This window comes from Apteryx mantelli, chromosome 3, assembly GCF_036417845.1.
Source record: "Apteryx mantelli isolate bAptMan1 chromosome 3, bAptMan1.hap1, whole genome shotgun sequence".
Lineage (NCBI taxonomy): Eukaryota > Metazoa > Chordata > Aves > Apterygiformes > Apterygidae > Apteryx > Apteryx mantelli.
Genome location: NC_089980.1, coordinates 62,584,311 through 62,611,987, shown reverse-complemented (window position 1 = coordinate 62,611,987; position 27,677 = coordinate 62,584,311). Strand labels below are relative to the sequence as shown.

Below are 27,677 nucleotides of genomic sequence, written 5' to 3'. Positions count from 1 at the left end.
TTCCTGGTTCCTGTTTATAATAGCTTTAAAGAATAATAGTTCAGGTTGAGCAGAAAATGATTTAAAATTAAATGTGTACAACAGTGTGACCCTAGACCTGTGTGTGTACATGCAGAAGAGTAATCTGCAGTACATAAATGGAATACACCGAGGCATTTCCTGTCTGGGGCCGTTTCTGACCTCTACTGGATTCTGCTTATTAAAAGACAGTTTATATGAGTCGGATGTGGGTGTGAATAGTGTGGTGGCAACTTTACCCAGCAAATGAAAATTGAATTAGTTACTTCAGAGTGAGCTGGTGGGTGGGAAGGAGATGTCTCAAAATGATTAGGTAGCCTTAATTTGTGTAGGGCACTGCATGTGCTCCACTGTGATTCATTTCAATATGTACTTTATGTACCAACTTCACATCTACTTTAGAAGAGAACTGTTTTTCTGGCTTTATGTGGTACTTTTTTATTTCTGTATTAATTTTAAGAATATCTGAAGCTTTTGCAAGGTAATTAAAGATTTAAATTTTGGAGTTATCATTGGGTATTCAGTCTTGCAGATGTAAAGTCAGAATCTTGTTGAAATGATTGGACTATGTACAGGCTTGAAATCCACCTGGTGACATGGAACAGGCTGATGGCTTTCAATCCTGTTTGTGGAGTATGAATGTATTCTTACAATAAAGTGTTCTTCTGGCTATCACTGAAGCACAGTGGCATAATGCATTCTTTTAAACATATTTTCTTCTGTTGGGGATTAACTCAGTCATTCTCATTAGCAGTACACCCACATTTGTTGAAAAAAGAAAGCTGATTGCTTTATTGTTGTGAGACTGCCTTGTGTGTTAGTAACGTGCTGATCTTCCTGTAAGGATTCTCTACCTTGTCAGAATGTAAATGCAATGGTACATTTTGTAAAACTAAGGTAAGCATACAATTTATTCATGGCTTTGTTTGAATTACACAATTCTTAGCCCAAGATGTTCCAAACCATTTGATTGAGAATCCCTCTCCAAAAGCAAGCAGTTTCTTTTGGGTCTTCCTTTCTTCCCTGAAACATACACTTTGGGGTGTGGAGAGAGGTGTGGGAGCTCCAAGCCAAAAAATAATTAGGGAACCTAAGAGTAGATGCTGAGTTTGAGAGAGGATTGCACTTACCCATAATCACTGCAGCCTGCCCAATGTCTAAGTGAAATAATGCTGCTAAAAAAGTTTTGGGAAGAAAATCACATTTAGATGTCAACCCTTCTTATAAAGCAAGCAAACAAAAAGTATCCAAGATAAGATCTTTCCACTTACATAATTTAGAACAGTAGTTAAAGCAGATACATGTTTGGCGCTTCTTGGTTATGGCTTATAGGCTTTACATCTTCTGATCCCAATCTTAGGCATTCCCAAGAACTTTCTGGCACAAAATCCACTGTAGAGAAAAGTGAGGCCTTAAGCATTTCCTTTGTTGGGATGCCAATTTTGGTGCCACTGCAAAGGCAAGAGCCGTAGGGCTACTCTCACTTGTACTTAATTGCTTGTAGCCCTCTTTTCTCCTGGCATACATCCAGTCCAAGGGGTGAAGGAAGGAGCAGGACTGTGAATAAAGAAGAGCAGAATTCTGAATAATGTGGAGGCTCCCTCTGTGCTGGGGAATTTTTCAGTGGTCTTCAGATTTGTTGACTGTACGATGACAATGAATTGGGCTGTCAGTCTGCAGCATTTGTTGTTTGGGGGAAGCCTGAGGTCATGTCACAAATTGTGTTTAACATATTTTTCTTCTTGCTAAACTGTATCTGTATGACAGTGTATCAGTGGTGAAACAATTAAAATTACTTTATTCTCCTGGGATCACCACTTCAATTGGAATATTAAAGTGTGTAGAGCTTTATCATCTTTTTTTGTGAATTTTATTTTCATGTATTTAAAGGATGTAAGATATAATCTCTATTTTTTTCATGTATTACATTTTCTTGTTTACACGCACAAGACTGGGATGAATGACTGATTGCTCCACCTACGCACAAACACACATGAAGTGCTGGTTGAGATGTCTTTGGCATTTGTAGCAGCAAGGATTAGTCTGTGTTGTGTGGCTGCTTGAGTTGTTTTTATGTCTGTTAATTAGTGCTGTCTGTGTCAAGGTTGGTTTTATTATTATGTAAGCTAGTGATATTGGCTCTTGTGGAATGCAAACCATGCAGAGATGAAAAACAGATCTACGGAATTTAAAAGGATGAGGGATACGCAGTAATTTTTATTTCAGGGAATGAATCGAGAGTATTAAAGGCTTATAAAGATTTTGCATATGTGACAACAGTGTTCCTTAAATTATATACAAACCATTCTATTAAACTTGATCAAAAATATATTTAGAAGTCTTTTACGCTGCCCACTGCTAGTCAAATAATATGTTGACCTGGGTCAGCATGGAAAGGTGCAGGTATCTCAGCTTTTGCTTTTCAGCTGTGTAGTTAGACTTACTGTTGAATGTGGGCACATGTGCTATTTACTTTTGCAGGACTATTAGTTTCCTTTACTTTTCATTAGCTCTTAAGTGTTTGGCTTGATGCTACACATAAACTGGTAATGAAATATTTTTTTTTAATTTTTAAAAAATAATTTATAAGCTTATTCATTAAAAAAAGTTTAAAATTGTCCTAGGCTCATCCTTGCCCCGCTGCAAATGTAAAGCCGAACTGGAATACTCACTCTTAACATCCAAATTTGAGTGTCTTTGTCTTTCCTAATGAGGAATGTCTGTGTCTTTCTTAATGAGTTGTCAGATGTTAAAATATTAGCTCATGTCCAGTTCAAGCACTCTGTATGTAAAATAGCATCAGCTTGCCATGAACCTTTGCTTGGTTAGTTATGGATTCCAGACAAGACGGGGTATAACTTTATTGCCCTGGTGAATATTTCCTACTGTCATTGGGTAGAAGGAAGAAATTCATTCTGTTCCTTCTGCATCCCTCTACCATGTGATAGTGGTGACTGCAATGTGTTGCTTTCTAATCTGGTAAACATGTATGGTTTATTCAGCCCATAGCTTAGATGTGCTGCTGGTTTACTTTCTTCTATTTGCTTTATAAATCAATTAAAAAAAAAAACCAAACATTTTAGCTATAGAACATCCATCAAGTAAGTGATAACTGGGCTAGAGTTACATACATCTCTGTCACTTCTTGGCTGCACTGTAGAAGTGCCCTTGGACATGAAACCTTCAGTGCTTGGGATGCTCCAAATGGTACAGAGTACTACAGCTCCATTGCATTACCCACGCTTTGCAAAGATAATAGACTGGTAGTCCAGATTTACAAAGTGCTTAGGCACCAGCTTCCACTAAAAATGTATTTAACTTCTAATGCTTCACCTTCAGGGTTCTTGTAGGCTTTGACTTCATTGGGATGAAGATCAGTTGATAGCTTTTCTTCTCTAGGAATGGAACTTTCTACAGTAAGAGTAAAGTTTGTGCATGGGAGAGTTTGGGGGAAGAGAAGAGGGGGAGCCAAGGGTCATGGAATGAAAATTAATGGCTGTTACAGAACTTGCTATCCCCTTCTTCTAGTGTAGACCTATGTGCTTCCTATCACTGTTACATATGATGCATTTATAGTTGAGCCTAGCAGCTTAACACTTTCTGGCATAGTGTCTCTTTTCCTAGTAGTTTGTATCTTCCTGGTACGGCAGAAATTTTCCCGAAAATGCATCCAGATTTGTCAGAATCAGATTTTTCATAGTTCTTAATTAAATATTCCTTATTTTTGGGGTATATAGCTTGAGACCTGGGGATCCGATCTGTGTAAGTGCCAACAACTTAATCACCACAGTTAACCTTTGGATTTATAAAGTGCTATATAATGCTCAACCTTCTTTATTTTAGAGATGAAAGCATAAAAATTTTGAAACTTGCCATAAAGAAGTGCTGTTCTTGGACAAATCAGTTTGAAAAAATATTTTTTCTCAGAGATGAGTTAGGATAAAATTGGGGTTGAAAATTAGAACTAGATCTGTGGAAGTCAAAGGATGAAGCATGGTGACTGAAAACAATTAATATTTTGATATTAGTCGTTCTGAGGCATGGGGGAGAAGAGACCTGATACTAGGTGGACTGTGTGAAGCTCTCAGCTCCTGTTTCTACTCTTCTGGCCTCTGATCTGTTTGTAGCACCTCACCTGGGAGGTTTAAATGTGGGTCTGCAAACCCAAAAAACCCATCAACGTTTTCACATGTTCTTCACATGTTACAGAAAAATGTCAGAAGCATTAAAATGGAATAGAAATGGGTCTGATACTTTCTCTTTGAAATAACCTTTAGTATGGCTTTAATTAAATAATGTTGTTGTGTATGGGGGGAAAAAAAGCTCAGATCTGAATGTATATGTATATTCTGCAAATGCTACTATGTCATAATCTAGGTTTGTACAAGAAATTAAAATAATCCAGGATGGAAACATTAGTTAAGCTTTTTCTGTTTCCAAATTTAGTAGTGAAAAAGAACAGGAAGTTGTGACTATTATTTTTTCTGAGATGAGAACATGAAGAACTGCCAAAAATGTTAGAGCTCTATTTTTTTTTTTTTTGGTTCTTATTTCTAGTTGATAAAACTTGCAGAAGAAAAATTATTTCCTTATATCATTTAAGTAGGCCTCAGTAGCTCTTATATCTGCTTGCAATAAAAAGATGTGATGAACACTAATTTGCATTTTGCTTAGTTTATTTTTAACTTGTCTGATCCTCTCTCTGGTTTCTTGAAACTTATCAGATTTTTATCATCAGTCAAAAGATGTTTCAACACCTCTCCCCAGCTTCCGTAGACTTTGCTACATTTCTTTGTGACTATGCTTTTCTGTCGTAATAATAATCAAGCACTTGGGAGCTTCTGCCCAAGAATATAGAAGTTTGTGAACTACTAATACTTTGACACTTTTCGCAAAGGTAACTGTGGTAGTTTGCAGATATTGAGATGCAGAAGATGTAATTTGTATTTTTCTGTTACAGTGAAATCTTGTTATAAACCAGTGTTGGTCTTGGAGCAGATGTACTTGCTTCAGGCTTCTCAGACTGAGCTGGGTTTTACTGTCCTTGGTGCTTAATTTTTAGCATGGCCTAAACCCTTTGTTTTTTTTTTCCCCCACCCCCTCTATGCATGTAGACTTTACTAGATTTGCACAGGATCTATTTAACAAAAAATAGTTTTATTTGTACTAATTGTGAGCAAATTGCTACCACTCTGTAATCTTCCAGTATTAAATGAAATTTCTTTCTTGTTTTTTACTGAAGGCTTCCTTGGAGTTGTGCTTAGTCTTCCCGTCAAGGTTTTTTACTACTATTCTATTTCTGCCTTTATATCTGTTTCTAGTGTCTGTTTTGTGTGCAATAGCTGCAGCATTTTTTTTTAATATTCACAAATGTGGAAGATTTTTAAGAAAAAATACTAGGCAAAATTTCCTCCAGAACAGAGAATTTTAAAAGATGATTAAGAAATAGAAGTGTGTGATGCTTTCATAATGTTACATCTAAGTTACACCAGATAACAATCCTATATTTTAGCAGGACTTTAGTTGATTTCATCTTGATGTGTTTTCCTGAGTAGGTTGTCTAATCCTCAGTCTTAGTTTCCCAAAGTGCTACTGGTTGATTAATGAAGTTCCTTATTTGTGCTGTTTGGTCCAGGACTAAGTACTCTTACATCCTCTTGCAGAGGATGCAGATAAAATGAAAACTGCTACTGCCCCAAAGAACTTAAGAGTGGCTGATTACAGAGCTGTGGTGTGTTTTGTACTTAGCAGCTCTAACTTGATACTGTTTTGTTTTTCAGTTTTTACAAATGCAGAGATGGTTACTTAAAAATCATGTTTGCTTTTGTATTACCAGCAGCAGGATGAAGATTTGCAATTCTGTTCTTGTTGGAATGTTGGTTATCTTTATTTTTACAACTATATTTAGGGATAGCTAATTAAGTTTTAAAAGTAGTATGATTGGCAATGTGTACTGATCATGTTTTCCATTACCTTAGCTAGTTGAAAATGTGCGTTACTAGAAACTAATGAAGCTTTTTCTTCCTCCATATTTTAATTATCAGGTTAAATCTAGTTAAAGAGCATATATTTGAAAAATAGGCACTCTGCCTTTAAGACCAAGGCATTTAGTGTCAAGAACAAGTGCTTGATGATTCAGTGGTGGACCTTGTACAGATCTTGCAATTTTTCGTATGGAAATGGCAGCGTGCCATAGGAAGTGTTGAGAAGGAGCCCTACTGATGTGTGAATGGTGTAATATCTTTGAAACTTAAGGAAGCTGTTTACAGCAGCAGTTTGTGGAGTGCACGGCTTAGTAACTGTTGTGGTGGGTGATTATTCTGGCTACTGTGTTATAATTGCCTAACTCAAATTTATTGCTATGTGCCTGTAGTCTAATCAGTTGACCTCTACTGCTGTGATTCCCAACATGCTTTTAAGCTGTGTATGGTGTGATAAGCAGTGGCTGTAAGGAACTTGAACTAGTATCTGTAAGTGCCTAACATATTCTAACTCCTGTTTACGAGGATCAAGGGGAGCTGGTGTAAAGGGAAAATTACAAAAATGTTATTCCATGTAGCCATCAGTTTTCAGCATGGCCTCTTATTATCAGTTGTTACAAACTTTGAAAGTTTTCATAATGCTTCAGTGAAGTGTAAAAAGTTTATACTAGCTAAAAATCATATTCAGTGTGACTTCAGCCCAGTTAATTTGAATTTTTCCCTATTTTACTCCTCATTAGTATTTCATTTGGTAATTTACTTTTAATGATAAATGACTGCATCTTTCCAAAGGCTCATGACCTTTTTTTTTAAAAAAAAAAAAAAACTCTGAAATGAGTGGCATCTCTTCTGAGCTCAACTTTTGTTTTTAAAATGTAGAAGATATGGGGAATCTGGGTGTCTGCCCGCAAAGCAGTGGAAATGAGGTGGTTCCCTAGCTACTGAATCATCACCAATATTTCCCCCTTTCTTTTTTTTTTTTCCCCTGCCCTGCTGTTTGAAACTTCATATCTTAGTTCTCCCCCTCTCCCATTTTTTGTTCCAGACCTTTGAAAATCTGGAAGATTTACTTCAGTTTTTATGGTTGTGCTGGAATCATATATTTTTATGCCAACTTTCTGACTTAATAACAGTTAAAAGAAATGATCTGTCATCAGCTACATGCACAAGCTGAAGAAAGTCCGTATTCTGTCTTTCTGATTCTGGCTGAAATGAATCATGTTGTAATATACAGTAGTAACTAGTTGCACTTCAAAGCTGAGTGTTGTTTGTTTATTTTTTTCCCCTCAAACTGCTCCTGCAGCCTTCCCAATATTCCTGATTTATGTGTCCTGACTACAGTCTCTTCTGTATTCCCAGGGAAAAACTGAGGAGGATTACTCATTAAAACTGAGGCTCAGAGAAGCCTGTAAATGGACTGATGTGAAAACTATGCACTTCCTGTCTTCCTCATAAGCATCAGGCTTTAAACTTTCCTCAGTATATTTGACAAGCTGTAACTTACACTTTCATCCTTTGAACTTCTGTTTTTTGGGGTGTATACCTAATTAAAATTAGGACAATTTTCAATGGCTGTGGTGGAGAACCTGCAGTTTTTGGTAGCAAACAGCAAGCTTACTTTGATTAGTGTTTCCCAAACTTTTCTGTTTGTAACTATATTTAGGAACCAACAATTCTGTGTGATAACCAATACTATTAGCATTTGACTTAGGTTTGCCAAACCCATTTTATGGGTTTTGTAGATTTCCTTACTCTTTGTGTTTGTAATGTTAAGTGTGCTACTCTTCTGCAGTGTCAGTAACCTGTTAGAGTGATAACTATGCTTTTAATATGAGGAGATTGCTGCTGATGACCATGTATATCTGAAAGCTATTTGGTTTTGTCTGTGTGACAGAAATTTATAACAGTGTTACTAAGCTGATGTAGTTGCTTTAGTTCAGACCCGATGCGTGTAGCGCACTGTTGCACAAGAAGGCTTTCATTGGTGAAACTGAGTCTTTGCGTTCATTGCTATTGATTTCAGCTCTGACTTGAGAAACAGCCTTTATTTACATAATCTCCATGCACACAAACCTTAAACTGAGCATTTGGAATTTTTAAACTTGATTTGCCGCCTGTGCCCTCCTCCCCCTTCCAAACAAGGCAGCCAAATCAAGTTAGCACATTTTGTCAGCTGCTAACATAGTGGTTCTGTAGAGCATGATTGCTGTTTTGTAATGTGTCTTTTAGTGCTGTATGTTTTGTGATAACAAATTAAAGAACAGCTTACCAAGTTACCCAGAAAAAAAAAATCTGAATTTTAAGTGTGTCAGACCGGATCCCGCTGTATAGCTATGTGTATACTTAAGGAGTGAGATTGGAGGGTGTTTTCAATAGTACAGTGACTCCATGCCCTCTCATCAGACATGCCAAGAAGCAAGCAATGCAGTGACTGTTGAAAAAAGAACCAGCTTATGGTCTTTGAAGATAGCAATAAGTTCAGTCAGCTTGGTGAAGAAATATTATAGAAACAAAAGGAAAAGAGTGTTTTTGCTGGTCCGTTATAACAAGGTAACTTGCCTTAGTTTTAAGCTGTCTTGGAGCTGAGACCTAATGCAAGTGCCTCAGGATCTGTTCTGCCAGTCCCACAAGAGCATTGCTACCCCACCCTCTGCCTCGCCTGGCCAGTGAGGTCACTGAAAAAATAGTTCCATAAGCACTGGAACTAATGACTTCTTGTTTCATGTGGTTTAGTCTCTTGTGGTTGATTTGTCTTTGGCAAAACCAGAGGGGAGTGCTCTGCCTGAAGTTTTTTCTGCAGTAGGGCAGTTTGCAAGAGTTCTTTGAAATAATTTTTTTCTGGTGTCCAAGTGGATGGAAGCTTGTGTTCCATTTTCTCAGTTCATCATTTACAAGATCCTTTTCCACTTATTCATCCACCTAAATTTGTAGGAACAAATTACATCCAAAAACTACTCTGTTATATTTGGCTGATAGTGGCTTATTCAAAGTAGATTACTAGAAGACACACAAACAGCATGATTTCACAAGGCTAGGAAGGTAGGCTAAAAAAGGTGGTGATACTATGTGGTGGTTGTTTTGGCCAAGTTCACTGTAGGACTTGTCTTAGACTACAGGTGGTGCTAAGGTACCACCTGAGTTGTTTTTCTTAGGTAACTTCTAAAGCTTATCTACAATAGTTAATGAACTTGCCTGCTTTCATCTCAAAGCTGTAATGTGAGAGGAGAAATTTCACACACTAAGTATATCTAGAGCTTTGCAGTATTTCATTTAGAGAACAAAACTATTCTGAATGTTAAAGGTATTTATTTCTACTTACAGCTCAAGACAAAGTAACAGTACAGTATTTAATTTTTTTTGTTAATCTCACTGCTAACTTGCTTGCTGGCTGGCATGTTTTTTTCCTCCAATCATTCGCAATCAGTCCATCAGAGCATGAGCAACATTCCTTGTCTGGCTCAAAAATGGTAGAAAGTAAGATGTAATTTGTGATTGACATTATCAGGTATTGATGTCAGCCTTGCTCTGTATGATCTAGATCAAATGTTTCTTTGCCTGCATGGCTCTCCCCAGAGTCAAGATGGTGTTTGCAGGCCTGCTCCAAGAATGACGTATGTGAAGGGATGGAGGCAGACTAAATTTCTTACCCCTCTGAGCTAGAGTGGTGCTTATTCTTCTCCCAGATGTATGTTAAAGCAAAATAATTGCATATACGGCACCAGTGGGTAGTGCTGGTGATGAGAGAGGGCTGTGCTGCAGTAATGGGTCCCATAGCCTGAGAGAAGGCAGAGGTCCTGGTGTCACTCTGAACTGCAGCCTATCCATGGAATTAAATCTACTGGGGACTTGACTCAGCCCTGGAGTCCTCTTCTCCTTCCCCTTTTCCCCCTTCTCTGCATTTACCCTGGTAAGATCAAGATCAGCTGGGTGGATAGTGATAGCAGGAGATAGTGAGAGAGGATAAAAGCCTGTCATGATTCTATCCATGTTCCCTTGAAGCCTCAGTTGTCCAAAAGATTTGATTAGATTGCACTGCATTTTTAATACTAGTATTATAAAAAATTCAAATGATATATTGCTGGTGGAGCAATGAGTCAGTTCAGACTGTGTTAACACTGCTTGTTGCTATGTATGAATTTGATCAACTTATAACGTGTCAATGAGCAGCATAAAATGTTCTGAAGTTCAGTTGTTCCTGTAGCTGTTCTCGGAGAGTAATGCTGTTGCTGTATGTCATTGATCACTCGCAGGAGATCTAGCTGTTGGTGGTATTGTGCCTGACTGCCACTGTACTGAAGTAATCTTTCTCAGTCGGACAGAGCAAGCGTTCCCCAAGAGGAATGAAAGAGTATCTGCCACGATTGCTAATTTACTGTATTTGTCATGTTTTATTTTTAAAGCAAGTCCTAATATGAGACTGCACGTATGCCTGGTTGTGCATGTTTTACATCTGACCTCCTCTTGTGAGAGGAAGATTTCATCTTTCCTCACTGGTCAGGGAAAGAGTAATAAAACTAAGGTGGTGGTGGTGGTGGTTTTTTTTTTTTTTGGTCTCTACTTTAAAGAAAGCTGGTTTACATATGTAAGTGTTCTCTTATGTATTTCCAGTATATCTGATTGGAAGTTCATATGAAAACCAAAAATAAATACGTTATTTAATACTTGGTGAATTACACCAAGTACTCCAAGAGTTAAGCCAAAGGGTTTTTTTATCATGTTATAACTGTAGGTAAATGATATATTTTTAAATTTTCTTATAGCACCATTTTTCATACTATTCTTGGTAATTTGCAAGTGTTTGTTCATAGCTGAGGTAAAGCTGAAAACCTGTTTCAGGGTTACTAGCTAGCTGTTTTTTTTTTTTTTTTTTTCCTCGCCACGGGTGTGTATTTGTGTGTTTATCACACTGGTAGTTGGAAGACAGCATAATAAAATATCCTGGTTTTGATAATAGTTTTATTATTCAAATTTATTTGTTTGGTGTCACCCATGTTAATGTTAGAAACTAATAAGGAATTCTTAAAGTATTATTTTCAGTTGTCATTGCTTAATGGTTATCCACTTCCATTTGTCATGGAAGTATGACTGTAGGGAATCTGCTGAAAATTATGGTTAATATACTGTCACATAGTTTGATTTAGGGGTGTCTAATGAGAAAATTAATTTTTGTTGCATTACTGCAGGTTGACTTTATATGTGGTACCCAAATCACTGTTTTAAATTTTGCCATTAGTTACTAATTATATAAAGCAGAATGTATAGTATTCTGTGGATTTGCCTTTTAGTTGAACCATTTGTTTATAAATTAAGTCTAAGATATTATGTAGTCCAGATGCAACAGAGTTGTTATAGTAATAGTATCATTGTCTGGGTACAATGCTAGCAGATTTAAAGCCAGTTTTTAATATTTTTTTTGTGAAGACTAGCTGCATAAATCTGAACACTGTTTCGAGATATTATGCTTAAATCTAAAAGCTGCATCATGAAGCCCCTTGTTTAAAAAAAGAGAACTTGCCTTTTAAATATCTGTTGTTGTCTGTCTTTAATTTGAATTAAAACAAACAACTTGAATCAACTACTCTAGCAGAAATGATTTTTAAATACTCTTCCAGATACTTGAAATATATACATCTTCTATGCAAACTTATTCAAAGAGTAAACCTATGACTTATTTGGGGTTGTTCATACTTGAAAATACATATTTATTTCTCATATTGCAGCATTAGAAGCTAGAATTGAATTGTAACTAGATTGCATGAAACACTTTTTCCATCACACTGAATATTTTGATATTTCTAGAACTTTCATTTTCTGTATCAGAATGGAAGAAAGATTCAAGTTTAGAAACGTTTCACATCTAGAGAGAAAGTATGGCTTGAATCAGTAATAACTTGATTGGTGGGTAACTAAGATAGAAACCCCATGGTTAAGATCTTGCTTTTTCTGATTTGGGCTGGGGGAAATTTGATTTTCTGATCATTCAATGTGGGGGGTTTGTTTGTTTGTTTGTTTTTTTCCTTCTTTGTGTTTTCACTGGACTGGCAGCACTAATTCACTTGGATGTAGTGCTATGCCAAGGCAGCTATAAGGCTCCCAAGTCAGGGCTGGTTTTAAGTTCAGGCAGTTGAGAAGGTGGACTATCCTTTCCTAGATTTTTCTTATTACTAGTCAAGTGGTTGGGACATGAACTCTGAATGTGGAAGATGCAAGCAGAAGCCTGTGACCTTGCTCTGGGGGGAGAGTTTGAGCATGCAGTTCTGAAGTAGGTGCCCAGAAGACTTGTGTTGGATTTTGAGAACTTTCATTTTGAAAGCTCACCAATAAAAGCTGGTATTTACCACTGGGAAAAAAAGTTTTTTTTGTCAAATAGATATTTTAAAGCTAATTCCAATTTAATGTGAACCTTCCTCTACTCTCGGAGAATAATTTTCTTTGTAATTTCAGAACAACCTTTCACTGTTAATGCCGAAGAATTATTCAGATTTTTAGTATATTTATAAAGTAACTGTAGACCTCTTATGCTTAGGATAGAATGTTCAAAAACAGAGACTTGAAGCTAGGGTCCAAAACCTATAGTTATGTTTTGTGGACTAGGACTTTAGAAACAATTAGTGATTGAGGAGCCTAAGTCATCTTGATTTCTATTAATAAAGCCTGATGGAAGAGTATAGGCTGTGTGAGAATACAGCTTGACTGAAGAATTCTTGGTTTATGCAGAGTTCATGTATCAGAATATGTGTAGATGTACAGGTCTAGCATGGCTTATTTGCTTGACCAATTCTGTGTCTAAGTTTGATAGTCAACTCTCAGTCCAGTCTGTTATAGAAAAGGAGGAGGGAAGGCTTCATCCAAAACATTTGAGTACTGCTGCTCTATAAAATTAATGCCAAGTAAGAACATGCAATACAGTCAGTCCAGAGCTGCGTGCATGGGTAACTAGGTGTTGACAAGCTGTGTATGCAATAGATGATTTCTGACTGTCTCTCCTCAATGGTGTCACTCTGTTGTGCTACTATATATATTTTTTAAAAATTGTAAGAATGTTATATGTCTGTGATCTTACGTTCTGTATCAGTTGACTGCAGTTGGTCAGCAGGTTCAAGTGTCATTGACAAGGCTCAGGCAGGAGAGGAAATGGCTGGTTGACAATACAGTTGTGTATGCCTTGTTTAATATTTTTGTTTGCTTTTTCTAGGTAAATACAGCTTGAAATTTAAGAAACAGTAATAATTTAAGAGACATTAACACTAAATTTTTTTCCACAGTAGCCTTGATGGTATAAATCTTCTCGTTTCTGCAAGTAATCATATTCTGAAGTATAACTTTTTTTTTAACATTAAAAAACTAAGTTAAGGAAATTAGATATGACCATAGGTCAGAATTGAAGCTCAGTTAAAATTATTTTGTTTGAATACCACTGTGAAATCACTGCCTTATTTTTTTCACAAACAATTCCCTCACCTTTGTCTTTATTTTGCTTTGTGTTGAAACTAATATTGCATCTGCTTATTATGTGAAAATATTTAATTTTCTGTCTTCTAGATGTACAATTAGTGTTAAATTTAGAAATTAACATTGTTTTATTTCATCAGTATTTTCCGTGATGCTGAAATAAATCACCCTGACTTTGTTTATATAGAGCGTATGCATGAACTCTTAATGGCTATTGCAGCACTGTAATGCAGCGCTAACTCTAACATGGAATCCTTTGTATTTATTGCTATAGAAGTAGAAAACATTGCTACTTTTATGGTTCCGAGAAAAAAAATGGGCAAAACAGCCAGACAGTGATACAGAACAATAGTAGGTATACAACAAAAAATGACATAAAACAAGAAAAAGTTTTGTTTTTGTTTTCCAGGGGATATTAGTTCCTCAGCAATGTGAACTGATCCAAATGTAGGACCTTCTTCCTCTACCTTGTCCATTCCCTTGAGCTGGCGCTGGAAGCTGTGCTTTGAGCTTGCTCAGAATTTCTATATGAAAACTAATGGCATTTTTTTGCCATGTCAGTTTACAGATGGATCAGCTCCTGGCATTGGCTTTGACAGTTGTATAAGTGCCAGAACTGACTCAAAGAAGGGCTAGGAATTTGTAGTTGAGATGAAGGGGAGCTCAAAGTCACAGCAAGTCTGAACTTAGATTGTCTTGTTCTGCCATGGAATTGTACCATTGCTAGCTTTAACTATGTGATAATGTGCAATTTTTTTTCCTTCAGGTCTGCTCCTCACTAAAGAAGAAAAAAAAAAAAAAAAGATGTTACTCTATAGTTTTATCTTTGAACAATTTGAATCAAAATAATTTAGAATTTTGGAAGAGTACAAAGATAAGACAGCATTTAAAAAAAAAATAGAGTATGTCCTATAACACTGCATGTAATGCTACTCTACGGTTGCTGCCAATACTAGTAGGTGTAATAGCAAAAAAAGGTCTCATTTGGGGTTGGAAAGCCATTGTTCCGGATGCTGTACGGGCACGGGCACTTATCCTGCAAAAGGATGTGCCATCTGCTGAAATCAATGATATAGCTCCCAGTGGTTAAGCCAACCACCTGTATTAATTTTTGCAAGATCAGTGCTATTAAAAAAGATGACTTCTGCTTTGAAGAACATATATGCATTATCTTTAGTTTTATGTATGCCTAACCTCTAAATTCTTTAAGTATTGATCTGCATTTTTGCCAAGGGCCAAAGTAGCTGGGGCTAATTAAAAAGGTGCTATGAGACCCTGCTATTTTCTTGCTACAAGAAAAAAGTTCTGAACCTACTTAATATTAAAATCAGTGGAAAAATACATTCAGCTCTGCTGTACTTGTTATAAATTTTGGAAAGGGTGGAGTGCCTTTCCAGTGAACTTAGAAGTTGCCTGCATAGGATGCACGAGTTAGGGGGTGGAGGATTGAAAGGAAGACTTCTACTGTTGTCTCTGTCACTGATTAAATTGACTGTCTTGTATTATATTTGTATTTTTGATCCTTGGTTTGTTTCATGTGTCTCTTGTTTCAGATTTGTCACAAGTTTTTTCACAAACAAATATGTTAAATGTAAGCTGTTGTTTATGCTGCTTTCCTAATGACACTCTGACTATACATCCTCTTTGTTGTGTGTTGCGTACACTTTGCTTTGTTGGAAAGTTGCCTGGATGTGTGTGATTAAAAGCTTGCGATAATATATGTGGGTGTGGCAGGAAAATACAGAAAGCTTACTTTGATTGAAGCGTATCAATTAGCTTTCTAAACAGCTATTGCAAGTAAAAAATCTGTATTTTTAACATCATGGTTTAATTTTGTTCTCTTCAGGACAGAGTGCAAATCAGAAGATGCTACTTGCAAGATCTCTGAATCTGAACCTGAGGAATTATCAGATGAAGCAAGTGCTGACACTTTCTATGGAACTTCTCCTCCTAGTACGCCCCGACAGATGAAACGTATGTCAACAAAGCATCAGAAAAATAATGTTGGGAGACCTGCTAGCCGTTCCACTTTGAAAGGTAGATGTGCTTTTTTGTGGCTTAGAAGACCATAACATAGTAGTAGTAGTTCTGCCTTACCAGAAGGAGATACACAGAAGATGGAGCCAGAGTCTGCTGTGCACAGGAAAAGGACAGGAGACAATGGTCACAGGGTGCAACAAGGGAAATTCCGACTGGGTATGTGAGAGTGATGAAACAGTGACAGGTTGCCAGGGTGGTTATTGAGTCTTCATCCTTGGAAATTTCCAAAACACAACTGGATAAGGCCATGAGCAGGCTAAACCAGCTTTGAACTAAGCCCTGCTTTGAGCAGGAGGTTGGGATTACGTGACCTTTAAGGTGTACCCTCCAATCAAATGTTCTTGTGGTTCTGTGGTCTCTAGTAATGCTCCTGTTGCTTCTCTGCTCCAGTTTTATTTTCTGAAGCATTTCATAATCTGTTTTATAGAAAAATTCAGTTTTCAGTGATAGTTTGTTTTTTGTTTTGTTTTTTTTTTTTTTTGCTCTGTAGTGTCACAGAAGTAGTTATGTTATAGTTACCACTGCATGTTACTTTTATTGAAACAGTTGAAAAGGGATGTTTACTGTTAACAATAAAAAATATTCTACATGTAGTTTACTTTTAGTTTAATAAAGCCATAACCTAAAAACCCCCAAAAGATACTTTATGTATGTTGTTTCCCAATGTTACTAGGTAATGATATTTAATATTAAACATTTTCAGGTTGAAATATGCATTTTAAGCACTTCTTTAACTTTGAGATGCAGAATATGTTAATTGCTTGTTGACAGAATAATTTTAAAAAAACACATGGTAGCTACATTTTTTTTTTAAAGCAGCCGTCCCACAAAAACTTAGTTTTACTTGTTTTGCTGAGTTTGATGGGTGCAAAATTTGCAAAAGCCATTTTTTAACAAACTGTTCAGTATTTTCATACAAAATATACTTTGCCAAAAATTATATCAGACAAGGCTGGTTGTCAAAGTTGTTATGGCAGCATGACTGTTACCAGTTGATGTTTTGGAAACAATTTTTATAATTGCTTCATATAATATATGAAATACTATCACAGAGTGCATTTAATTAAAAGGAATACTTTTTCAAGGTAGAGCACAGGGGAGAAGAAAGTTAATGGTTTAGCATAAATAAAAGTATATAGTCTATTCTTCAGTGAATAGAGTTGTCTAGTGCATGTTCATAATAAACGAAAGGCTCCTACAAATATCTTCCAAAGCTCTTGCTTCTCTTCCATTTCAGGCAACTTCTGAATAAAGTTACTGTTTCAATGGCATTCCCCAAAATACCTTCTCCTTAGACTAAATTGAAAAGAAGTGTCATTATACTTGCCAGTTAGCTATGTAGTCATTGGAATCATTAAGCTCCTTTTTACTGGCTTTTAATTGTGCCTTTTGGCAAAGTTAAGCTCTTCTAATGGAACATTAGCCTTGTTTAATTCTGTATATGGTAGTTATTTAATAACTTTTCTTGCTTTCTGTGATTTTCTTTTTAACTCTGCGGTTGCAAAAAAAAATGTTTCTAAACTGAAAAAAATAGTGATATTAAAAAGAGCTATAATTCATAATATTTCTTTGGTCTCTGATGCTGAGCACATGTTAAGGATTGATACCTTTATGAGAAAGAAGAAGGTGTCTTTTGCAGTACTTTAAGTTCTTGGAGCAAGGTCTTTCTACTCATGAGGGAAGTGGTTAATGCTTCTGGAACAATAAAAATCTGTTTTTAGTTGCTGTGAGTGTATCTTAAATATATGGATGTATTTTTATTTTTGTCTGTTTAGCTGTATAGATTAGATTCTGGGACAGGAATGATTGTCTCTTATTAGTCTAGTTACTTTATTTCTGGGGGAAAAAAAGCATGATGTTTTATAGTCGGGCAGAGGTTGGCTAGTGTTATATAGTGTTAAATATCTTTTCTGGAAATAATTTATTTTGTTTAACTTTGTTTTATTCTGTATTTACCCCCCCCCCCCAAAAAAAAAAAAAACCTTTTAAAATGGACTTGTTAATTGACCTTATGTGTATGCAGATATTCATATTGAACTGGTTTTACCTCAGTAAGAGAATCAATTCAGGAGTTAATAGATTTAAGTAATCTGTTTTAAAAGTAAACTTGAAATAACTTTTTGAATGTTTGCTTATAACACAAACTTAATTTGGTATTTTTCCTTTATTTAGACAGCTGAAAGAATTTTGGGCATCAGACTTGCTTATTTGTGTCTTCAGTTTTTTTTAATTTCTGTCACACTGTTTCTTATGATTGGCGTTAATAATCAAAAACCAAACTAACACAATGCAGTCTGAAACTAGTTTCTGAATTTTCTCCTGTAGTCCAAGACCCACGGGAGTCATTTTTTTTGGACAAGCATATGAAAGTTTTGGAACTTCATACTGGAAGTGCATCCTCTCTCCCCCACTTTCTTACACCCCTCAAGTTCCTTTTTTCCACATATTTTCTCCTTTCCTAGCAAATTAAACAACACTGAGGGAGGTGAAGGTTAGAAGTTTTTTCATAGTTGATTCCAAGCCGTACGTCCTTGCTCAGTCAAAACAAGAAGCTTTGATTTTTATTTTGAGGGAGATAGATATCTGTATCTCTATATATATTTTTTATTTTGAGGGATTTTTTTTTATTTTGAGGGATATATATATATATATTTTTTTTTTTTTGAGGGATATTTATAATCTCAATTAGTGCTTTTGGATCACAAGTTTGTTGCCATGGATGGAGATTTCTGTAAGCTTTTTTGGTTGATTGCTGGATTCCTTGCCAAGTAATTCAATCTTCAGGATTCTCCTCTGCATCAGAAGACCTGATTTTTTTCATATGGATGTTGGGTCTAGGGAACTCTCTGGCGCATTAAATCCCCGAGAGCTGCAACTCAAAATGGCATGCCAGGTGAAAGATACTTGCCTTTTGGTACTACCCTCCTAAGCCTACATAAAGATAAGATAGTGTTTCACACTGCTGTCCCTTCCTATGAGATGTAATGCTTTCTTTTCCCTCTTTCTTGTCCTTAAATGAGAATTCTAAGCTTTGAATCATGATAGCTGAAACCACACAGAAGCAGGAGGTTTGAACAGGCTTATTTGAACTCACACAAAGGAAAGTGGTAAACACCACTCAGATCCTACCGTGTGTAAATATCTTTTGTTGGAGGTCTTTATTACTCTCCTGGAAAAGCCATTCAGAAATGCCTAACAAATATAGAAATTGCAGTTTAGACTCCTTGAAATTCCTCATTGTCTCTGCCTGTGATCGTTTCCTGGATGTCCCTCAGAGCATAGAGAAAAGTAGCATCTCTGCCAAAATACATGAAGGTGCTCACTGAAAATTCTTGAAAAATACTAGTAGATGATCTTTCAGTCCGCATCAATAATTCTTAGTACTTTTACTGGGCAGCTTGTGCTTTCCTAAAACTGCAGTGTACTTGCACAGCTTGCAGGATAATGGCCAGTTCTAAAAATGTTCATATTATCTTGTTTGCTGTGTATTCCTGGATCTCAGATTTTTCACAAAATCTCGTAGTTTAGCTTAGTGGCCAGATGTCATAGAATAACACAAGATTGAATAAAATATAATCTATTTCATATAAATGATCTCACACCTAATATGCATATTTATTTAACTGTTATTTTGAGGGTCTTTACAAGAAGCGATCCAGAAAGTATTCTTTCTGGATGGAGCAGAGAAAGGCTTTTAAGAGATGGTGGTTGGGCTGGGAGACCCTTAATGGACAGTGGTGCTTGAAATAGAAGCAGAATTAATCTGGTGCTGCCTTTGAGGAGGAGGAAGACTGGAAACTGAGAAGCTGCCTTAGTCAGATAAACATGAACTCCTATGAAGCTATTCTTCCACAAGTGCCGTTGAGCTGGGTAAGGGGACTTAACTGACCACCGAATTGCAGATAATAAAGGAATTGTATATCCTGCATTTTCAGTCTTCTCTTTTTGAACTACTCTACAACTTGTGATGTTCTACAATGTTTTGTAAATTTAAGTTTGGCATTTCCAGAGAACCAGCACATGCATAAATAAATTTTCTGCAACATTATTAACCTAACTCAGCCTTCAAGAAAACATGCCTAGGCAAATAATATTGTCTTTAAGTATGAAAATCCAGTGAATGGGAATTGAGGCTTGAATTCTGAGATTTAAATGATAACATTTTAAAACTGGGCTCTCTATTTTCTGCCACCACCTTCCCATTACTATAGGGCAAAAAAGTCCTTTGGACTCCTAGCCTTATGAAATTTTATACTAATCTTACGCTTAACCATAAGCATGGGTTACTCTGTCCTTTTGTGGCTTTATATCAGTGTTTATATTTTTTAAATGCTTTTCTTTCCTCCAGTTAGACACTTGGGGAAAAAAATGAAATTGACCCACTATACAGTAGAAACAATAAAACTGATTAGGTATATGTTTTATGAAACATCAAAGTTTATAAACTCAAAAATTAAGAACGTTCTTGATGAAAAAGAAGCCCAAGAAGATCTTTCTTTTGTCCATTTCAGAATTCTGTGCACTTGTACAAGGAGAGAAGTGGTTACAGCCAGTACAGTTAGCATCAGACTGATTGATGAATACTAATATTTTCTTAAAAATGAACAGAACATACTGCATCTTCCTGCTGTTTCCAAAGAATAGGCTAGTATGAACACAGAAGAATTTTTAATAGAACTCAGCCTTCCTCCTTCCTGCTCATGTAAAAGAGGTTGGGAATAGGAAAGAGGGGAGGGTAGACACAAAACAGAATGAGGAAATTTTATGCATCAGTAGTGACATTCATTCCAGAGCAGTCAATTTTTTCCAGGAAAATAAAGCAAAAGATTTAGTTGATCAAATAAGTAGGGTTGCTTCACTTACCAGATATTTTATCAGTCTATAAAATAACAAAGTGTTCTTCAGGGAGGGAAATGTAGTTTCTTCAGTTTTAAAGCATCTGACCTAAACCACTATCCTCAAAACATAACAAGAAAGCAAATTACCTATTAGATATCAGTCATAGAAATTCAGTTGGAGTCAAGGATGGAGAATAGGGAGAATGCTCCCATTCAACTCTGAAATGAGCTGGACAATTCATGAAATTGAGATATGCAAGAAGGCCGTACCAAGGGCGCAAAGTGCAGTAGGGAATGATCTGAAAACCATGGTGGTGTGGAACTACGGAGAAAAGGCTGGTGACGAAAGAAACAAGAATTGTAAAAGGAGGTTATGAAAATTATAAGCAAAGGGAGTATTTTAAATTGAGATTAATGAGATGATTAACATTTTGAGGGAGTGATGCAGTTACACGTCTTTGAATGGCAGTATTTTGTGTTTGGTAGTGCATGAAACACTAGAACCGTAGTAGACCGTGAAGTGGGTGTTGTAGTCGGAAGCTAAATAGAAGAGGATCTGTCCCTTCGGACTGGCGGTAATTGCATTTGGGTGCTGTTTTCTTCTGACTCAGATCATGTCTGTATGCACAACTAACACAGTACCTGATAGTAATCAACTGTTTTAGCTGATATGGTTCTAAATGCAATTTGTCCTGCTTTTTATTTACTGTTACATCTTGGTGTGCGTTGATTCAGCTGAACCAGTGAGTTTCCCTTGTAGACAAGCTGTTTGTTCCTGTCCTCCTTTGTTCTGTAAACGCTCCATGTGTTGTCACCTACTCCTGCCACTGCCTTCTTTACTTTCCCTTCACTGGTCATCATGACCCTTCCAAACATTAACTTCTTTTGTTTCTGTGCATGTCTTTGCACATGCATGTGTGATGAAAAAGAGGAAGCGGAAAAGGGAATTTGTGTAAGAAATAAAGTCCAGTATTTTCTTTCTTTAAAGAAGCAGCAGTTATGGCTAGTGGGAGGCATGTTGAGCCCTCCCCACCCCAGCTGTGCTGTACAGAGTGGCTGAGTAAGCTCAACCCACTAGTGGGAGTTTTGAGCAATATCATCTAACTACCTGTGGAACCTGTGCAGACTCCGGGTAAAGGGAAAGACTGACTGTGGCCGCCTACGTGATTTCTGTCAGGACTATGATCAACGAAATGGGAGCATACTCAGTGCCCTAAAAATTTTTAGTTTTGTGTGCTGTTTTTCATTTAAGAGAAAATAGCAGCTTCTTATATATTACTGTATGGTTGTGCATGCAATTTAGGTTGTCTCCCTTAATAACGTGGTATAAAAATTAGTGCTGTATTTTAAATAACGTTCCATGTAAGATGCTAGCGAGAGATGAGTACGTGCATCAGTGCACTACGCTTATTGCATTTACTTTCTACTTCATTGCATTTCTGACTGACTTAAAAAAAAGGGGGGGGGTAAATCTCTATTTTTGTCTTTGATCACTTGCTCATTTTCTCATTTTTCAATGAGCTTTTTAAGATCCCAGCCCTCTGCAGTGTGCCTCTTCTCACCAGTCGATAGTTGCTTGGTCATTAAACCTACCTGCCTCACGCACCACTGGAGGTAATCATAACTAAAAATCTGTTAGTACAGCTGAACTTTCTTTACTAGTTGATTTAAGTCTACATTACAAAACTGCAGTAAAATTACTAGTAGGAATTCATACAGTTACAACTTTAACAGTTATTCTAGAACTATCAGGGTGTGTTTGAATTACTGACAACTGTGGACATGAGAGGATTTTTAAACAATTTGTATATCATTGTGCTTGGGCTTTGTTAAATGATGAGTATCCAAGAACAGGAAGACAATATCAGGGCATTTTGGATGTCTAATAATGAACCATAATGTTTTAAACTTATCTTTTAGTCTTTTGGTGGGGAGGATCTGAAGACAAATATTGGAAGAGAATAACATGTTAAAAATATAAATGTTCAAAGGGGTTTAAAGAACCTCCTGGTAACTACGGTTCAGTAAACTAAGTTCAGAAAATGATCTTTGAATTTGCATGGGGTTCTCATTATTTAATTTACATGGTTATCAAAATCTTTAGCATCAAAATGCTGTTAAAAGGCAATGTGTTTCTAATCTACCTCAGATGTGGGTTTTTTGTTTGTTTTTTTGTTTTGTTTTGCTTTGTTTTAAGTGTTTCATGTCTGCCATCCTTCATTTTCCTTCTTTCCTGCAAAGCTTACACTCTTGCTGCTCATCTGTCTTAGCCTCTTGGGCTGTGCTGTTGCCTTCTCATAGCAATGCCAACTGGCATGAAATTCAAGCTAATATGCTCAACAGTAATTTTAAGCGTGTGTTCTGCCTCTTATAATGCCAGTTAACTCTCACTAGTTAGTAACCAGAGAGGGTTAGATACTGCTATCTGACACACTAGTGTTTGAGCAGATTAGTATAAAATCAATGATGATAGTGGATTCTGTAGCAGACTTCACAGAATCACTGCTAGGTCTCCATATCCAGGAGCAAAACTGTGTTTGAGTCAGATTTTTGTGTGTTGTCTGCTATTGTACTTGGTAGCTTTTCAGAGAAAGATGTGAGAGTTTCAGAAATAAAAGTAGTGAACAGGTATTAATGAACTTTATATTTGCAAAAAGCAGTTACTATGTTAAAATTGTTGAGTTATGCTTTGATTCTGGATAGTGACATGATATCTTAATGTTTCTCAGTGTTACCTGTATTATAAGACAAATGGAGAACTTCAAACCTTTTAATTTAAAAAATGGTTATTTTAAAAATGTGTTGCAAGACACATGCATGTAAAATAAGCAGAATGCTTAAGAACTGACTTACTGGTCACATCTTTATTAGTTGCCTTTGTAGATGTATTATAGATTTGCAAATCCCAAGTCTAAAAAACAAATTGGATGGTGTGGATGGTATCTAGATGAAATACGGATAACCTAATAGACTGTTATGCTGCTTGTAAATCCTTTGCTTGTAGAAGTGAATCATCCTTGCAGAAAGTTTGCTACTGCTTTTGGGTGGCAAGTCTGAGACAGAGCCCCTTTTTTTTTCCCCAGACTATCTGGTAAGTTAATAGAAACTTCTCTGTAGAAATACAGTTCCAAATGACTTCATCTGCAAGTACTCAGTGTTTTCACAAGTCAGATCTGAAGTTGAGCAGCTGTCTTTTAGTGGGTACTTTTTTGAAAAGCTTGTTTTAAGTTGCATACTTGACACAGTTTATGTATTTGACCAGAATCAGAAATTGAACTAAATTTTCTAGAATGACAATCATTTACCTTAACCACGAGATTCTTTTCCCCTTCTGCAAATGCTTGCTTTTTCTGTACCAAACTTTATATAACATTGTGCAGTGCTTTTAAAATACAAGTAACAGTCCTGTTCACCGTGCAGCCTTCATTAATTATTTTCTTTCTTTAGACTTTCAGTGAGAACCAGGATCTTTCCACTTCCTTCTTCTACGACTTAGTGATTATTCTTTCTTCCATATATTCTCCAGAAGATATTTTCCACTTTTTCAGAGTTAAATGCCAATGTATACATCATAGCCAACCCCAGTCCTACACAACTATGGAAGGATTAAATTATATTTTGTTTTGGATGTGGGAAGTAGAAGGAGGCGATGTTTGAGGTCACACTATTAAGTTGCTTATGGCTCGTTAGCAGCCGAAAACAGGGTTTGTAATTAAGATTAATATTTTAAGATTGTAAGTTTAATGTTTGTCAGTGTTCCTTACCCAGTTATCTTAATGAACTAGTCTTTCTAAAGAAAAGTCTACTGAAATGCTGTTTCTAAGCAATAGGATAGTTATAATGCATGCTAACTCATACAGATTTGTGATACTAAAAAAATTCACAGATTTGCCCTATGAGTTTGCCAGACTTGAGCAAACTTCAGTTTCTGAGCAAAAGCTTTCTAGGTGTTTTGGAAATCTTGCATTCTGTGCAACATTCTGGGCTTTGTTCTTCAGGCCCTGAACTAGACAGCTGGGAAATGTTTTAGTGCTCTTAGAACTGTTGGGACTACGCAATTTGGAGAAAGAAACTATCAGAATAACTTGTAGAGGGAATGAGAGCTAGAACTGTGAAAAATGAGAGTACACTGAAAAGAGGAACCTGGAGAACAGACTTGAATGCTGTTAATGGCAAGTGGGAAGAAGTTGAATGGGGTGAGGTGTGGCAGAAGGAGGTGGATGGGCAGAATAGGAGATGGTGGGGTTTGGGAAGTTGGGTGGAGAATAGAAGCTGGAGGGGAAGCTAAGTAAAGAGAAGCAGATCAGATTAGGAGTGATATAGTATGTTTTTAAAGTTATGAATTTGTTGGGAATCCTTGTTTTTTGTCAGTATGATGCCATAGTGGTGAGGTTACTATAGCTGTAATAGCTTAAGGGAGCAGAAAGAAGGGCGAAATACTTTGGTATATTGGAAGAAGCCTGTAGTGATATCATTGTTTTCAACTTTTGTTTAGCTTTGAAGTTTCCTGCTTTTATTTCAGACCTCAGGAAAGATTAGTATGCCCAAAAGCTTGTTTGTATTTCCCAGTTACACCTGTTGGTCTAATAAAAGATAGTGCCTTTACTGGCAAACCTTGTCCTGAGTATGATCGTGTGGCTGATTGTCTGATATCCCCCCCCCCCCGTTTTTTTTCTTTAACGTGGGGGGCTGTGCTTAAACATGGAATTGTTGGCAGATCTGTATAAACCTCCAGAGATGTTAGAAAGTGCCAGAGGTGAAGTGGCCTTGCTGCTCTTAGTTGGAGGATTGTTGTGTGCACCCTGGCGAGAGCTCCTGCTTGAATTGCAGCCTCTGGCAGCACAAACGCCAGGCAAGCCTTGCTTGGAAGCTGGGAGGGGATGCGCCTCTGAGGTTCCCAATAGGCTCTGGAGAAAGAGGGGGAGAATGCAAGTTTCATGGGAGTGTCTGCATACACGCAGACTTGCTTGCCTTAACTGGCTTAGCCTCTAATGCTAGCCAAGGTGAAACTGAAAGCTTTATTTCAGCAGGACTTGCTTTCTGGTGTCTAATCTCAAGAGTAAAAACAAGATTAGAGAGATTAAATAAAGCCTGGAATACAATTCTAAATTGCACATGGCTGGAGGCCTTTTTTGTTATTTTCCCACCGGTCATTCCTTTCCTATAGCCCAGCTGCAAAAGCTGCAGACCTGTGTTCTTAGTTATCAGCTGTGTGGGATGCTTTTCGTTCAGTAAAATGAGTTTGGGGAACTGATGATCTGGACCTATAGTTTTGCTGTCTTATACTAAAATGGTATTCTTCTTTCCAGTTCTTTCCTTATTTCCTTTCTAATGAAACTATACTGACTTAGATTTCTTTATACATTTGCTTTTTTTCTCTTTCTGATTGAGCCCAGATGCAGCTCAAGTGATTCACATCTTGTGCTTCTGTTGTCAAAAGGCACTAAGGTCTGACGTACAAATTCCTGAGGCACTGTCTCTGCATTCTTCAGTATGCCTGTGAATGTAAATGACTATACCATTCATTCATAACATTTCCTGAACTGGTACAATACTCTTAAGACTTTTGTAACAGTCTAGAAATTATTCATGATAGGATTACATATACTTTCTAAAGCATTTTTTTTTCTTTTTTTCTTTTTTCCTGGTAGCTCTTTCTGCAAATCACATAGAACACATTTGAGAGGAATGCTCCAGATTTGGGAGGAAAGTGCTCTGTCCACATACCTCTCTACTATGCAACCTTAATACAACTCCTTTGCATGCATACATTTAGATAGTCTTTGAGTTACATTGTTGCACCAATTCTTTTCCAGAGAACTGCTGTCTTATCTTGTTAGAGATCGAATGGAATTTTGTAATGAAGGAAACTGATTTCTATATGACTTGCAAGATGCTGCAGGTATTGGAAGATATGTAGTGAATGAAACAAGAATGAAGGATAATTTGATAGTTAATAAGATAGTAAAGTGCATCATCTGATAACAGGATTCTGTCATCAGAGTTTGCATGACACTAGGCAAGTAACACAAATGAAACTCTTCATGTGTCATCATTAATAATTTACAATATTTCATGTTTTCCCAGAGCCAAGCTAGAGATTCTGGGGTTTGGTTCGCAGAAATGTTGCGCATCCAAGGTACTTTTGAAGTCAAGGAGCTTTGAACACAGTGCTAAATATTCCGAAATGTCAAGCAATAGCTCTTACCATTTTGGCACCTGTAAGTGTGGTGGCTTGACTGGTCTTTCTCTATCATAATTTTCCGTATGTGGAATGGCAATTGTCTTACACTGAACAGGGTTGTTTTGCAAATAAGCTTATTAGTATTTATGGTATTAATGGATATTATAATGAGGAACACAGTAGCAAAGACCCTATGAAAATTATTACCTCTTCCTATAGAAGAGTGGGAAGAGAGCTATGTGCAGCAGATAATGCTCAGAATTGTACAGTGAACAGTAAAAAGAAGCCAAAATATTCAGCAATCATTCTGTAAGGTTTTTTTCTGTTCTTGCATTAAGTGGGGGCCCGGGGCGGGGGGGGGGGGGGGGAGTGTGACCACGGAGCTTGTTGTGTTCCAGCTGGTGACCACTGGACTGCAGCTAGTCTACAGATGCTTCTCTCCAGCCTGTCACCACTTCCTTAAGAGGGTGGGAACCAATGTCTGAACACCAACCAACTATTACCTCCTGACCTGATATGCAAAGTCTAGATTGAAGTGTTTTTGTTAGTGCTAGAAAAGAGTGATATGATGAATGTCTGCTGCTTCTGAGGAAAGCACAGGAAGAGAAGAGGAGGTTGCTTGCACTATGAGGTAGAAAAAGGCTGCTATTACGTGGTTAGGGAGAAGGCAATGGCTGCTTGTGGGGAGAACAGGGACGTAGGCTGCTGGTGTTCAGGTTGAGTATTTGATGGACAACATCAAATTGTTTCGTGGACCTAAGATCAAGCTCCCACTGGTGCCAAGGCTGGATTGTCCAAACTAAATAGTTTCAGAACCATACATGCTGCAGTTTTTATGAAATTGCACGTGCACTTTAAGCATGGAATTTCTTTAATTCTAAGTGTTTGACTTAGAAACCTTAATGTTGTTCTGCATTTTGAGTTTTTATTTGGGAGGCTGTGTGACAAGCATATAAAAAATGACTTTGGAAACCATTCTTTGCCTTTTGATAATCCAGAATTCTGTGTAGATGACATACTCAAAATAATGAAAATTCTCCGAGGTCGCTTCTACATAAGAAGTAAAGCAAGAGGAGAGAAAATTGTCCTTTGCTATATTGATTCAGCTAGACTCATGGTAATTTCTGAGACTACGTTTTACACTCGCAGATTTTGTGTTATTGG

At 36.9% G+C, this 27,677-nt stretch overlaps 1 protein-coding gene across 10 annotated transcripts in view; it reads left to right on the top strand.

Moving 5' to 3' along the window:
- MAP3K4 (mitogen-activated protein kinase kinase kinase 4) overlaps nt 1–27,677 on the top strand; it is an 81,307-nt gene that overhangs the window by 1,706 nt on the left and 51,924 nt on the right. For 9 of the 10 annotated variants that reach the window (XR_010883731.1, XM_013945447.2, XM_013945444.2 and 6 more), the window contains exon 2: nt 15,298–15,488. The exons of the other annotated variant lie outside the window; for it this stretch is intronic. Coding sequence is in view for 8 of the 9 variants with exons in the window: in XM_013945447.2 (XP_013800901.1) it covers nt 15,298–15,488 (191 nt within the window). In the remaining variant the exon portion in view is untranslated. The remainder of the gene's footprint in view (nt 1–15,297; nt 15,489–27,677) is intronic. 10 annotated transcript variants of the gene reach the window in all.